This window comes from Herpailurus yagouaroundi, unplaced genomic scaffold (assembly GCF_014898765.1).
Source record: "Herpailurus yagouaroundi ecotype Mexico unplaced genomic scaffold, PumYag 295, whole genome shotgun sequence".
NCBI classification, from domain to species: Eukaryota; Metazoa; Chordata; class Mammalia; order Carnivora; family Felidae; genus Herpailurus; species Herpailurus yagouaroundi.
Window position 1 is genome coordinate 3,531,758 of NW_024412512.1, and position 12,131 is coordinate 3,543,888.

Below are 12,131 nucleotides of genomic sequence, written 5' to 3' on the forward strand. Positions count from 1 at the left end.
GGGGGGGGGGGGGGGGGGGGGGGGGGTTGCGGGCGGACGAGGGCGCCCGGCCGTGTAGGGCCCGTGGTGGCCGAGGACTCCTCGGGGTCGGCCGGTGTCTCCCCCCCACAGCTCACGAGGCCCTGCGTTGAAAGACCCCCCAGGTGGGGTGCCAGGCCTTCCCCGGGCCCAGGTGACCGTGACTCAGAGAATGGCCCCGACCCAAACAGGCAGCCCCGGGCAGCCCTGCCCAACGTCGCCCTCTTGCGACACATCCCTGGGCTGACGATGCTTGTTCCTCTTCCGGGTGTGGGGAGGAGCTACCTGGGGTTGCCCCCGACAGCCGGGCGCTGCCCTTACGTACTGCGATCGTTGGTCCCGGGTGGCCGGGAGGGCATCAGGCCAGGAAGGCCCGCGGCATGCGGGGTCCCGAGCAAATGACTTGAAAGACGTTAATAACTTGACGGAGACAAACTTCACGTACTCGGAATTCACCCATGGGAGCATGTGTCCCCGCGATGGTCGGCATATGTGCCTCTCTGCTCTGGGCCTCGCAGGGAGGACACTCTCCTTTCTGTGAGAGGTCAGGTGGGTCGCAGCCAGGGAACCCACCAGGAGGCTCGGGGCCGCCCTGCCTGTTAGGGAAAAAAACCCGGTGCACAGCCCAGCTGGCTCTGGCTTCACGGTGTCGCCCTGCCTCTGCACGGGTGGCGGGGCCTGGCTCGGGTCTGGGGGGGGGCCGCCGGGACGGGAGGCGGGTGCCCCCTGCCTGCTGAGCGTGCGGCCAGAAGTCGGGTTGTGCTTGGACGGGCGGAGGGGACGGGGGTTCCAGGGTGTCCCTCCTGTGAGGCGGCCGTGGCTCCCACAGCCGAGGGAGCCTCACGGGGGGTGGGGGTGTCACACGAGTGGAAATCCTGAGGGATTCGCGGTGACTTGATTCTCTCCCACGCCTGGGAGGCCACACTTCTGGGTGAGTCTCACAGACAGAAATCAAGCCGTCGGCAGGTGGCTTCTTCGGGAGACGTCGGGGCAGAAGTGATTTTCTTTCCTGTTTTTTAAAAACTTATTTTAACGTACTTTAATTAATTAATTAATTTTTAAGGGAACGATTCTTTTTTTTTTTTTTTAACGAAAAAACCCCCTTTCAAATTGGTTTCCAAAAACCAAACCCCAGGGGCCTACCCAAACGGGTCCCCCCCCCAATGCCCACCACCCACCCTCCCCTCCCCCCAACCCCATCAACCCCCGGTTGTCTGTATTTAAGCATCTCTAATGGTTCGCCTCCCTCCCTCTCTGTTTGTACCTATTTTTCCCCTCCCCTCCCCTCCCCCATGGTCTTCTGTCAAGTTTCTCAAGATCCACATAGGAGTGAAAACATATGGTATCTGTCCTTTCCGGACCGACTTACCTCACTCAGCATAATACTCTCCGGTTCCATCCACGTTGCTGCAAATGGCAGGATTTCATTCTTTCTCATTGCCAAGTAGTATTCCGTTGTATCTGTAAACTACATCTTCTTTATCCGTTCGTCAGTTGATGGACATTTAGGCTCTTTGCATAATCTGGCTGTTGTTGAAAGCGCTGCTATAAACTTTAATTTTTTTTAAGATTAGTTATTTTTGAGAGAGGGAGGGAGAGACAGAGTGTGAGCAGGGGAGGGGCGGACAGAGAGGGAGACACAGAATCCGAAGCAGGCTCCAGGCTCCGAGCTGTCAGCACAGGGCCTGAGCTCACGGACTGTGAGATCATGACCTGAGCCGAAGTCGGACGCTTAACCTACTGAGCCACCCAGATACCCCCTGCCCCCCCCCCCCCCCGCCCCTGGAAGTGATTTTCTTGATCTTGTTCAGCTTCAGAGGACTGGGTGCTTTCCCTGGCGCGGGCCCTTCTTTGGATCCATGCAGCCTCTGCCCCTGCATTGTCTCTTCTCTCATGAGGATCCAGGATCATCCCCAGGTCAGGCTCTGTGGTGTCCCTTTTATGGTGGAAGGGGACACAGTCCTGGTCCCGGGGACTAGGACGTGGCCGTCTGGGGGGCATTCTGCCGCCCACCACAATCTTGCCCAAACCTCTCCCACCTGCCTCACCCCCCCACCTGCTGCCGGCCGGGCCAGTGGTCTTCCCTGCCCTTGGCTCCTCCTTCCCCACCCTTGCCTCTGCCCTTGAAATCATCCAGCCCCCTCGACTCTACTGTTGTCCCTGGCTCTGCCTTGTCCGCCGGCTTCCACACTGGCCCCCTGCAGCCGGGCCTGACTGTAGTGCCTGTCGGGCCCGGGACGAAGTGAGACCCTTAGGCCTCTCGGTCTAAAATGGAAGAATTTCGGGCACTTGGGTGGCTCAGTCGGTTAAGCATCTGACTCTTGATCTCAGCTCGGGTCACCATCTCACCGTTCATGAGTTTGAGCCCCACATCGGGCTGATGGTGGCAGGGCCGGCTTGGGATTCTCTCTCTTCCTCTCTCTCTCTCTCTGACCCTGCCCTGCTCTCTCTCTCTCTCAATAAGTAAACTTTAAAAAAATGTAAAACGTAATAATTTCAAGTGGGCAACGGCTGAGTGTTAAACCCGGGCCAGGGGTGACTGCCTGGGTCTTGAGCCCACGAGGCCGGCCTTGGCTGTAGTCCGTTTCCCACGGCCAGAGAGGGCTTTCTCAGGATGTTAATGGGGTCTTTAACCCCTTAGTGCCCTTGCCCTAAACTCCCAGGGGCTTCCCGGTCAACCCAACATAGCATGCGCCCCACCACGTGGCCCTCCCGGCTCGCCGTCCACTCACCTTTTCCCTGCCATCGCCAAGACTCTCCCCTCTGCCTGGAATTTTCTCTCGCCCCTGACCTCCGTGTGATTTGCACCCTGATTGAATTGGACATTCGGTTTTGGCCAGACAGACCCCCGCCTCCCGGTGCTGTCCTGTCACACGCTGGCTTTGTCTTCAGAGTCCTCGCTCACCAGTCTGTGCCGTTGTCTGTCTGTCCCTGACTCGGCCACTTCCAGCTCCAGGACCTAAAACTACCTGTTCCCCGGTCGGCCAAGGAGGATGCCCGGCGCCCGGGCCCCAGCGGCAGGCGGGTGGCCCCGGGCCGCGTCCGTGAGGGCCGTACAGAGTGAGTGGAAACATGACAGCTTCGTGCCTTTGGAGCTGATGAGCATGAGAAGTTTTGTGTGGTTTTGTGAGCATGGAAGGGAAGCAAATCCGAAGACGGCTGCAAGTCAGATCCCCTCCCTGCCCCACGTCCCCCAGAGGAACGGCCCTCCGTGTCCCGGCACGGGAGACCGGGACAAGGGGGTCCCCATCGAGGGGCGTGCCCGGCCGCGGCCCAGGCCAGCAAGGCAGGTGTGTGAGCCCTGACGGGAAACAGCGTGAGAAGGGCCCGGCGGGCAGCGAGCGGTCACGCTTGCCACGCCCGTTTGATTTTAACAAAGCGTCTTGAAGTGTCACCGGCATCATGACCGCACCCCCAGATGAACCGCTGTTCCCTCGTGCCGCCTGACATCCAGCCCTTGTCCGGATTTCCGCACTGGTCCCCGGACGTCTTCCCGAAGCCTGGCTCCTCCGTCACGGCACGCCGACGTCTCTGAGCCCGTTGCAGTGGTTTCTCCAAGGGCAGAACTTTCCTCCCCTTTCCTTCTTGCCACCCTCCGCTCGCCTCTACTTTATTTTTAGTGGGGGGTAGTAACAGCCTTATTGAGCCGTAATTCACACATGAAGCGCACCCACTCAGAGCATACAGTTCCGTGGTTTCTACCGTATTCAGAGTTGTGTGACCATCACCAGGCCACAATAATTCCAGAACATTCCATCGCCCCAGAAAAGAAGCCCCATCCCCATCAACAGCCATCCCACCCCCTCCACGGGCCCCCGAAACCCATTAATCTGCTCCCTGTCCGTGGAGGAGCCTCTTCTGGATGTTTCGCGCACATGGACCCACACCCCACGTGGCCTCTTGTCCGGTTCCCTCCCTGAGCGTCGTGTGTTCGGGGTCCGTCCGCGGAGCACTGGGTGTCGGCGCGTCGCTCCTGCTCGCGGCCGAGGGACGTGCTGTGCGCGGGGGACACGTTGTGCGTATCCGTGCAACGGTCAGCGGGCGCTTGTGTGGTTTCCACCTTCTGGCCAATGTGAGTAACGCTGCTCTGAACACGGGCGTAAGAGTTTTTGCGTGCACACGCGTTTTCCCGTCCCCTGGGCATACGTCTATGAGCAGAATTGCTGGGTCACCTGGGAAATTCTACGGTCACTTGTTGAGGAACCGCCAGACGTTTCCACGGCGGCTGCCCCGCTTTCCGTTCCCAGCGGCCGTGTGTCAGAGTCTGCTTTGTCCACCCCCTCGCCAACACTTGTTATCGTCCGTCCTTTTTCTCACGGCCGTCCTGGTGGGGGTGTAGCGAGTCTCGCTGTGGTTTTGGTTTACGTTTCCCTGATGGCTACTCATGCTGAGCAGCGTTTCATGGGATCGTTGGCTGTGCGTGTATTTTCTTTGAAGAAACGTCCTTTGTGCATTTTTTTACCGGGCTGTGTCTTTTTAGTATTTCATTGTCAGCGTGCCTGCTTTTCGGCTTGGCGCCGACTTGTAAAGAGTCCACCGCTCTTTCTGGACCGTTCTGCAAGTTCCCTCAGGGTGGTCCTTCCCCCTCCCCCCCCGGCCCATGTTTCCAATAAACTGGAAGGTTGGCCCAGGGCTGCTGTTCGGTGAGATTCCTTTTCCGTTTCGTAAGTACGGACGCGTATGATTTTTATTTGCCTGCCTTCAAAGAACGTGTCAAGGGTATGGAGTGTTGGGATTAGAGACCGTTTTAATTTTCCTCTTTATATTTACCTACTCAAAACCTTCATTTCGAAAGGCACAAATAAGACAGAAGAAAAATCACACGTAATCCGCCGCCGGGCTGAATCGAGAGGACGGTGGTGGTTGGAGTAGGGCGTGCCGAAAACCCGCCTGCCGTCTTGTCATCTGCTTTTTCCCGGACGGGAAGCTCGTCTCCGCGTCGTGATTTCCGAAGCGCGAGGGAGCTCGTGCGGGCAGGACCCGAGGCGGCCCCCGCTCCGCCCGGGGCAGGCTGGTCGCGGCGAGATGGCTGGCGTACCGCCCGGTGTCCTCTCCCACCGTCGGTGCCGGCTGGCGGACGGGGCCGGAGGCGGCCTCCGCTGGAGGGGACACAGCTGACGGTGACCGGTGCGCCCACCCCCGCAGGCCACCCGTGAGCTGGCCCGGCAGGAAGAGGAGCTGCCGGCCAGCACTGGCCAAGCCACCAGCGGGAGCTGTCGGGTGTGGGAACCCGGGCCCTGCCACCTTACCTGCGTGTGGCCTCGGTGAACGACGAAAAACGAGTTTAGTGTGTGGAGCGGATGGGTCACCCGCGTCCGTCACGAACGGCAGGGCTGGGGACTGTTGGGTGCTAATGTGCCCGCTGGCAGCCAGCCTGGGCCCTGTCCACGGTGGGCTGGGGGCTCAGGACCCGCGGCTGTGGCCGGGTGGTCGTGTCCAGCGGGGGGCGGGGTTGCTTATCCGTACAAGCTGGGTGGTCAGCGGGATCCCCAGGTCTCACCGCGCCACGCGGTGGGGGTGGCAGGGCTTGGGGTGAGGGGGTGGCAGGGTGCTGGGAGACGGGTGGGGGGCGGCAGGGTAGGGGGTGGCCTGTGGGCTGAGGGCAGACAAAGGCCCATGAGCCTCAGCTGCAGCCTGTCCTCGTGGTGTTAGAGCTGGTGTCTGGGGTGAGGTCCCCGCACAGGTCGGTCTCCTCACTCTCCCGTTCTGCGGCTCCCTGCACAGCTCAGTCCGTGCCGACGTTCCAAGAGGGTCCGGTCAAGGTCTCCCCAACCCCCGCCCCCACCCCCAGGGCCACGGGCTCCCGCAGGACAGACACACCCTGTGTTTCTGCGCAGCAACAGAAGTCGTAAGTGTAAGCGAGCCCTGCACCGTGGCCTCTGGGCTGGAGGGGAGAGGGCGGGGGTTGGGTGGGGATTCGGGTCCCAGGCCCTGGCTGCAGGCGACTGGGCTCGGTTGGGGTTGCGTGCTGCTCAGTCCCGGGCTGCTCAGTCCCCGGGATGGGGCTGGTCAGGGCTCCAGGGGGCGGTCTCCTGGGCAGGCAGCCCGGCTGTGGCTGGAGCCCTATAGCTGCCCTGGAGGAAGGTTGGTGACAACCCCTCTTCCTTTATACAGCCGCGTTTTCCTGGTGGTTCCCTGTGATCCCACCCAGGACTGCTGTCACCTATTGTCACAGGTGTCTGTGGCCTGCCATGCACACTTCAGCTTTGTGGTCGCCCCTCAGGGAAAAGCTTTGGACCTTGCTATGCACACGGGGCGACAGTGATGACCTCCCTCCCCCCCCCCCGCCACGTGACAGGACCCTCAGGGGCCTGGAAGGGGTGTCAGGGCCCCAGAACCTACCCAGCCGGTTCCGATGGCCGAGCAGAGATTCCTGGGCTCGTGCTGCCCTCTGGTGCCTGCGGAGGGGAGTGCCTTTGGGGAGGCTGCGTCGTGTCCTTCCAGGATCGGCGGGCTTCCTGCCCCTCCTTACGTGGGGGGTCTGGTTAATTGCTTTCCAAGTTCTCGGGTCTGTGTGCACTTGGGTTCCGACCTTTCTCAGATCCTGGAGGGAGGCTGGTCTTCGTCCCTCAAGTTTGGAGAACTTAATCTGACGATAGGGACCCTTCCCCAGAGTCTGTCACCAAGCCCCTCCCTGCTTGGGATGGGCCACCGGCTGCCTCGCTGGGTCCCCTTAACCCCTGGAACGCTCGAGTGTTCCATGCGCCGCTCACAGTGGGGCCGCCCGGGGGAGGGGTCCTCCTGCTGGCTCGGGGGTGCACACCGTGAAGGGCACACCCACACACGGCCTCACTCACCTCCGAGGGCCTCTGCCGCGGGCCGCCGCGGGCGTGGGTGTCGGCTCCGAGGTAGACGCGTCGGTTCGAAGCTCACGCTGGCGAACCTGGATCCAAAATCCCCCAGAAGGGCAGCCTTGCTTTCTCGGGGCCCTTGCTTTGAAATTAGTGCTCTGGCCGCCAGCGGTGCGTTGGCTTTGAGAACTAGGGCGCCTCTGTTTTTAATTAGTTGAAGTCATTTTGATTTTTTGTGCCAGTGTGGAGACGGAGTCTGTTCCCAGGCTCCTCTCTGGCCCTGGCCTCCCTGCACGGGCCCTGCCTTTGTCTTCCCGGGGTCGCGGTATCTTTAGCGTGTTGGGAACGGTGGCGGCACTGACGCGCTCACGCTCTCTTGTCCTTCCCTCGCAGGTGTGACGGTCCCTCAGCTGCAGCCATGGGGTCTGAGGATCACGGGGCCCAGAACCCGAGCTGTAAAATCATGACGTTCCGCCCAACCATGGAAGAATTTAAGGACTTCAACAAATACGTGGCCTACATCGAGTCCCAGGGAGCCCACCGGGCGGGCCTGGCCAAGGTGGGTGACGCCCTGGGCCCGGCGCCGCTTTCCACCAGCCTCGGCCCCGTGTGTGCCCCGCGGCCCCGGGTCTGGCGTGACCGTGTCTGGGGGCGGCAGGCACCCATCCGTGGGTTCGCGGGGCCGCTCTGACCTCATTTTCAGCCAACGTTACGGAGTTCCTCCTGTGGGCCCGGCGTCACAAATGAGTTCTGCAGCCCCTATCCCTGTGGGACCCGGTGGCGGGGACGAGCCCCGGGGGCGGTGGCGCTTGGCCGAGGGCAGGCGATGAGAGCCGGCGCCGGGCGCCGCGTCCCTTTCCGCGCAGGTCACACCTGCGCGCACGTATGTGTGTGGGCGTGCCGTGCGTGACAGCAAACACACGAGGACGGTCTGCCTTGTGTCTTTACCATAAAAACCATGGTTTCTTCGTGTTCGTGTCACCCGCTAGTTTGGAGGATTTGTAACCTGTCTGCCTGGAGTTCCCGTCGCTGCCCGTACGACTGCCTCTCCATCTAGGACACCTGCTTCTCTGTTCTTGCAACCCAGGGGTCTGTAAACCTTCTCCACAGAGAGCCAGGCGGTGGGGCAGCCTTGGGGGGGGGGGGCAGTCTCTGTCCCATCACCCGGCTCTGTCGCCTTGGGAACCTGTAAACCGAGAGGCGTGGCCACGTGCCAGTAAAAACAGTACTTGGGGGCACTGAAACGGGAAGGCCGTGGAATTTTCACTTGTCCTGAAATCTTCTTCTTTTGTTATTTTTTCCATTTAAAAGCGCAGAAACCCCAACAAGAAGCGGTCAGCATTCTTGATTCTCGGGCTGTGCGAAAGCAGGCGGCGGGCGGGATTTGGCCCAGGGTGTGCTGCCCCCTGGCTGCGGCGAGGAGAGTGATGCCTTTGCCTTCCCGCCCCTGCCTGGTTCTGGGTGGCTTTGTTGCAAGTGTCGGTCCCTCTCGTGGTGAGGGTCGCGCCTTTGGTCTCAGCCTAAGGAGGCGCGGAGGGCAGCGGGCTCGCCGTGTCTCCTTCCCGCCCTCCTTCTTGATTTTGTTCAACGTACGCGAGACGGTGTGGACACGGTGTTTCCTCCGGGTTGGGGACCGAGCCCCTGCTGTCCCGTTAGCTTCGCTTCTCCCTGTAGCCTCCTTCAGCCGGACACCCTGGGTCCTGGGTTCTCGCAGGTCCGGGGGCCTTCTGCCCAGCGGGCCACCGTCAGGGGCCGGTTTCTTGCCTGCTCTGCCCCATCGAGGCGCCCTGTCGCGGGGGCCCCGGGCGGTGGGCGTGGGCCTCCTCTGCCTTGCCCCTGTCCTTGGCCTACATGTGCTTTCCTGGCACGGCAGCCCTTCTGGTTCGAGGTGTCCCTCGTGCTGGGAGGCGTGGCGAGGTGCCGTCCGGCACAGCTCTGCCCGGAGCCCCGTCAGGCCTCCGCGGCTGTCATCCCTGCTTGTTCCTTCTGCCTCACTGTCTCGAGCTCTGCTTTCCTGGCCTGGATACTTCCTGAGCTTTCTGTGCCTGGTGCCGTGGCGGCTGCGGGCTCTGTGTCCGCTGTGTGGACCGTGTCTGCGCCTCTGCCTTCCTTCGCTCTTGACTCCTCGGCCCCTGAGCTTCCCCTTTGTGCCCTGGTACCCCGGGACCCTGTGGTAAGCTCACGTACCGGTGGAGTCCGTTTTTGCTGATTTAGACGGAAGGAAACTGTTGGGACCGGATGTTTCGCGAGGCAGGTGTTTCTCGAGTCCGTTTTCCCTCTGCCTTCTGTGTTCCATGCTCCTTTCAGGGAGTTTGTTTGCTGCTTTCTCTGACGGGTGGTCACCTACGTGTGCGGGGAGGTGAGGGCAGCGTGGGGCGGACCCGGGCACGTCCTGAGAGACGGCGGCAGTCGCGCCCTCCACACGTGCACACGCGCCCCGGCTGCCTGCCTGCCAGGGACCGCGTGCCGGGGCCTCGAGTCCCTCAGGGGCCTCCCTGCCACTCCGTGGGGACAGGCGGGGACAGGGAGGCGTCCTTGGGCAACCCCTTCTTCTTTCACAGGGGGGCCCTACCTAGGCTCTCAGGGCTGCTGGCTTTTTGTTGTTGTTGTTGTTGTTGTTATTTACTGTCCGTTTATTTTATTTTTGAGATAGAGTGTGATCCAGGGAGGGTCAGAGAGAGAAAGAGAGAATCCCAAGCAGGCTCACACGGTCAGCACAGAGCCCGACGTGGGGCTCGAACTCACGACCCGTGAGATCATGACGTGAGCTGAAATCAAGAGTCGGGTGCTTAGCCGACTGAGCCCCCCGGGCACCCCAGTTGGCTGCTGGCCTCTTTGGAGAAGGGACCTGGTGTCCTCCTGGCCTGAGAGCGTTCTGCTGATGCCCGTGTCCCCTCACCCTGGTCGCATCGGCCTTGACCGCCCTTCTCTGTTGTCTGTCCTTCTTTGTTGTCCGTGTGGGGTGCCGGGACGTTTCTGTTTCATCAGAGCTGTATCTGTCTCTCCCGCAAGGCTCTGTAGGGCCCGGGGGAACGGGCCGGGGGTGTACGTTCAGTAGATACAGCTGGAGCCCGGGCCCAGGACCAGAAGAGGCTCTGGGACTGTCGGGGTGCCCCTGTCACGTTCCCTGGCTGCCCTGTGCTCTGGGGCCAGTGCCCAGCTGGGCCCCTGCCCTCTCAGGCCAGCGCTGGGCCTCCCCGGGCTCCTTGGGGAGCGTGGGGCGGGGGGACCAGGGCGGGGCATGAGGACGGGTCATAGTGTCGGGTCCTGTGGGAGGGGGCAGGGGCTTCCGCGCTCGGGCACACCCCTGGGGACTGTCCCTACGGTCCGGTGGCTCCTCCACCCAGGCCCGCAGCCTGCAAAATGGCTCTGGGGACACGAGGGGTCGGGACAGAGGCTGGCCCCTCATTTCGTTTCCTCTTATGGGGGCTCCCCCCCGCTGCGCGCCTTCTGCCCCAGCTGCCCAGACACCCTGAGCCACCCTGAGCCACCCTGGCACTGCCTCGTTCACCTGGGGAGTGTGGCCTTTCTGTCCCTCTCGGCCTTGGCTGCAGCTCGGCCTCAGGAGCTTCGAGGAGGGGTCCGTCCACTGGCCCGCCAGGCACCGAGGGGAGGAGTCACGGTGCTCCTGTTTTAGCAGATGATACCCGTGAGCGGTTGTGCAGCCGGGAGCCTCCTTTCAGATCCTGGTCTCACAGAGATTTGAGGGTGTCAGGCCATAGCACGTTAGGCCCGCTCCATCACATGCCTTTTCCAGAACCTTCTTAGCGTGTGGCCAGGCCAGTGTAGCTCATGAGGGCCCGAAGCATCCCTCTCTGGTTTCCTGATGTTTTCCACGGCAGTCGAAAATTTGGGAGTGATGCATTTGGTTCGTTTTAATTTTTTTTTTACATTTATTTATTTTTGGTAGAGAGAGACCGAGCACAAGTGGGGGTGGGGGGCAGAGAGAGAGCGGGAGACACAGAATCGGAAGCAGGCTCCAGGCTCCGAGCTGTCAGCACAGAGCCCGACGCGGGGCCCGAACCCACGTACCGCGAGATCATGACCTGAGCCGAAGTTGGACCCCTAACCGACTGAGCCACCCGGGCGCCCCGCGTTTGGTTCCTTTTAGAGCCTTAATTGACGGACCGGCTTCCTCCAAAGGAACTGAATGGGTAGACTCCCCAGTTCCCCTCGGTGAACACATTTTGGACCAGATCCAGGGCCCTTTTCCCGCAGGAGGAAGTAAGTCCAGGCCTCTTTATAAGAGGGGGCGCAACCTCCGTGGTTCAAGGGCCACTCAGGCTCACAGCCCTTCGTCCCAGGACCCGTTCTCCGGGAGAGCGTCTCGGGTGCCCGAACCACAGGCCCTTTCGTTTGTATTTGTGGCATTTCCAGCCTCCAGCGTGTTAGCTACTCGTTATCACCTGACTCGTCTGATTTTTCACTTGAAATCTAAGAAAACCATGGACTGGCAGGCTGAGCCCCGCACCCCGTTGTCATGAGGCCTCACACCAGACATGGGCACCCAGGGCACTTAGCGCAACTCTGGGCACAGAGTAGGAGGGGGGACGTCCCCAGAAAAGGCCTCGATTGAGCAGCCGTGTCCCTATTTAATGACAATCAGGGTTCCCAGCTTGGGCACTGCTGACCTCGAGGTGGGTCATTCCCTCTGGGGGCGTCCTGGGCACTTCCGGGGCCTAAGCAGCACCCCGCATCCACGCCAGGAGGTCGTGACGGCCATGGGTGTCCCCAGAAATCGCCCAATGTCACCTGGGGGCAGGATCCCCCCGGGCGGGACCCATTGCCTTCTTCTAATAGCTGTTGTTATTGACTCTTGGTCTGTCAATAACTCCAGCAGTGTGGACGGTGGAGGTGAGCCTTTCTGCTGTTAATAGGTGACTGGAGAGTAAGTGTTTTCGTTGCCAAGCAAAACGTTTTCTAACACCGATGTGTATAGGGGAGTCCTTGGGGATGGTGAAGGAACTGCAGCCGTTCTGGAAGCCGTCTGCAAACTCAGCATCGGTGTGGCGATGGTCCTCCCTGGCCCTCAGCTGGGCGAGGCTCGGGCCTCCCCAGAGGTCTTGGCTGGCGCACTGAAGGCAGGTTGGTTTAGTTCTTTTCCCAGAGCTGTTGGGTGGCCCGCTGGGTGCCTGGGAAGGAGATTGGTCGTTTACAAACACCTGCCCAGGACAAGGGCCTTCACAGAAGTGCGCCTGGCACCCAGGAGGCCCCTGCCCGGCCCGGAGGCCTCGCCCGGCCCAGGAGGGGTAGGAGGAGGGCCAGAAGCAAGCTCAGCACAGACCTGGGCCCCCTTCCGCCTGGGGCGACACTTCCCGCAGC

At 61.4% G+C, this 12,131-nt stretch overlaps 1 protein-coding gene across 3 annotated transcripts in view; it reads left to right on the top strand.

The window, feature by feature from the left end:
• KDM4B (lysine demethylase 4B) overlaps positions 1-12,131 on the top strand; it is a 100,006-nt gene that overhangs the window by 6,834 nt on the left and 81,041 nt on the right. For all 3 annotated transcript variants that reach the window (XR_005786502.1, XM_040461609.1, XM_040461610.1), the window contains exon 2: positions 7,203-7,368. Coding sequence is in view for 2 of the 3 variants with exons in the window: in XM_040461609.1 (XP_040317543.1) it covers positions 7,228-7,368 (141 nt within the window). In the remaining variant the exon portion in view is untranslated. The remainder of the gene's footprint in view (positions 1-7,202; positions 7,369-12,131) is intronic.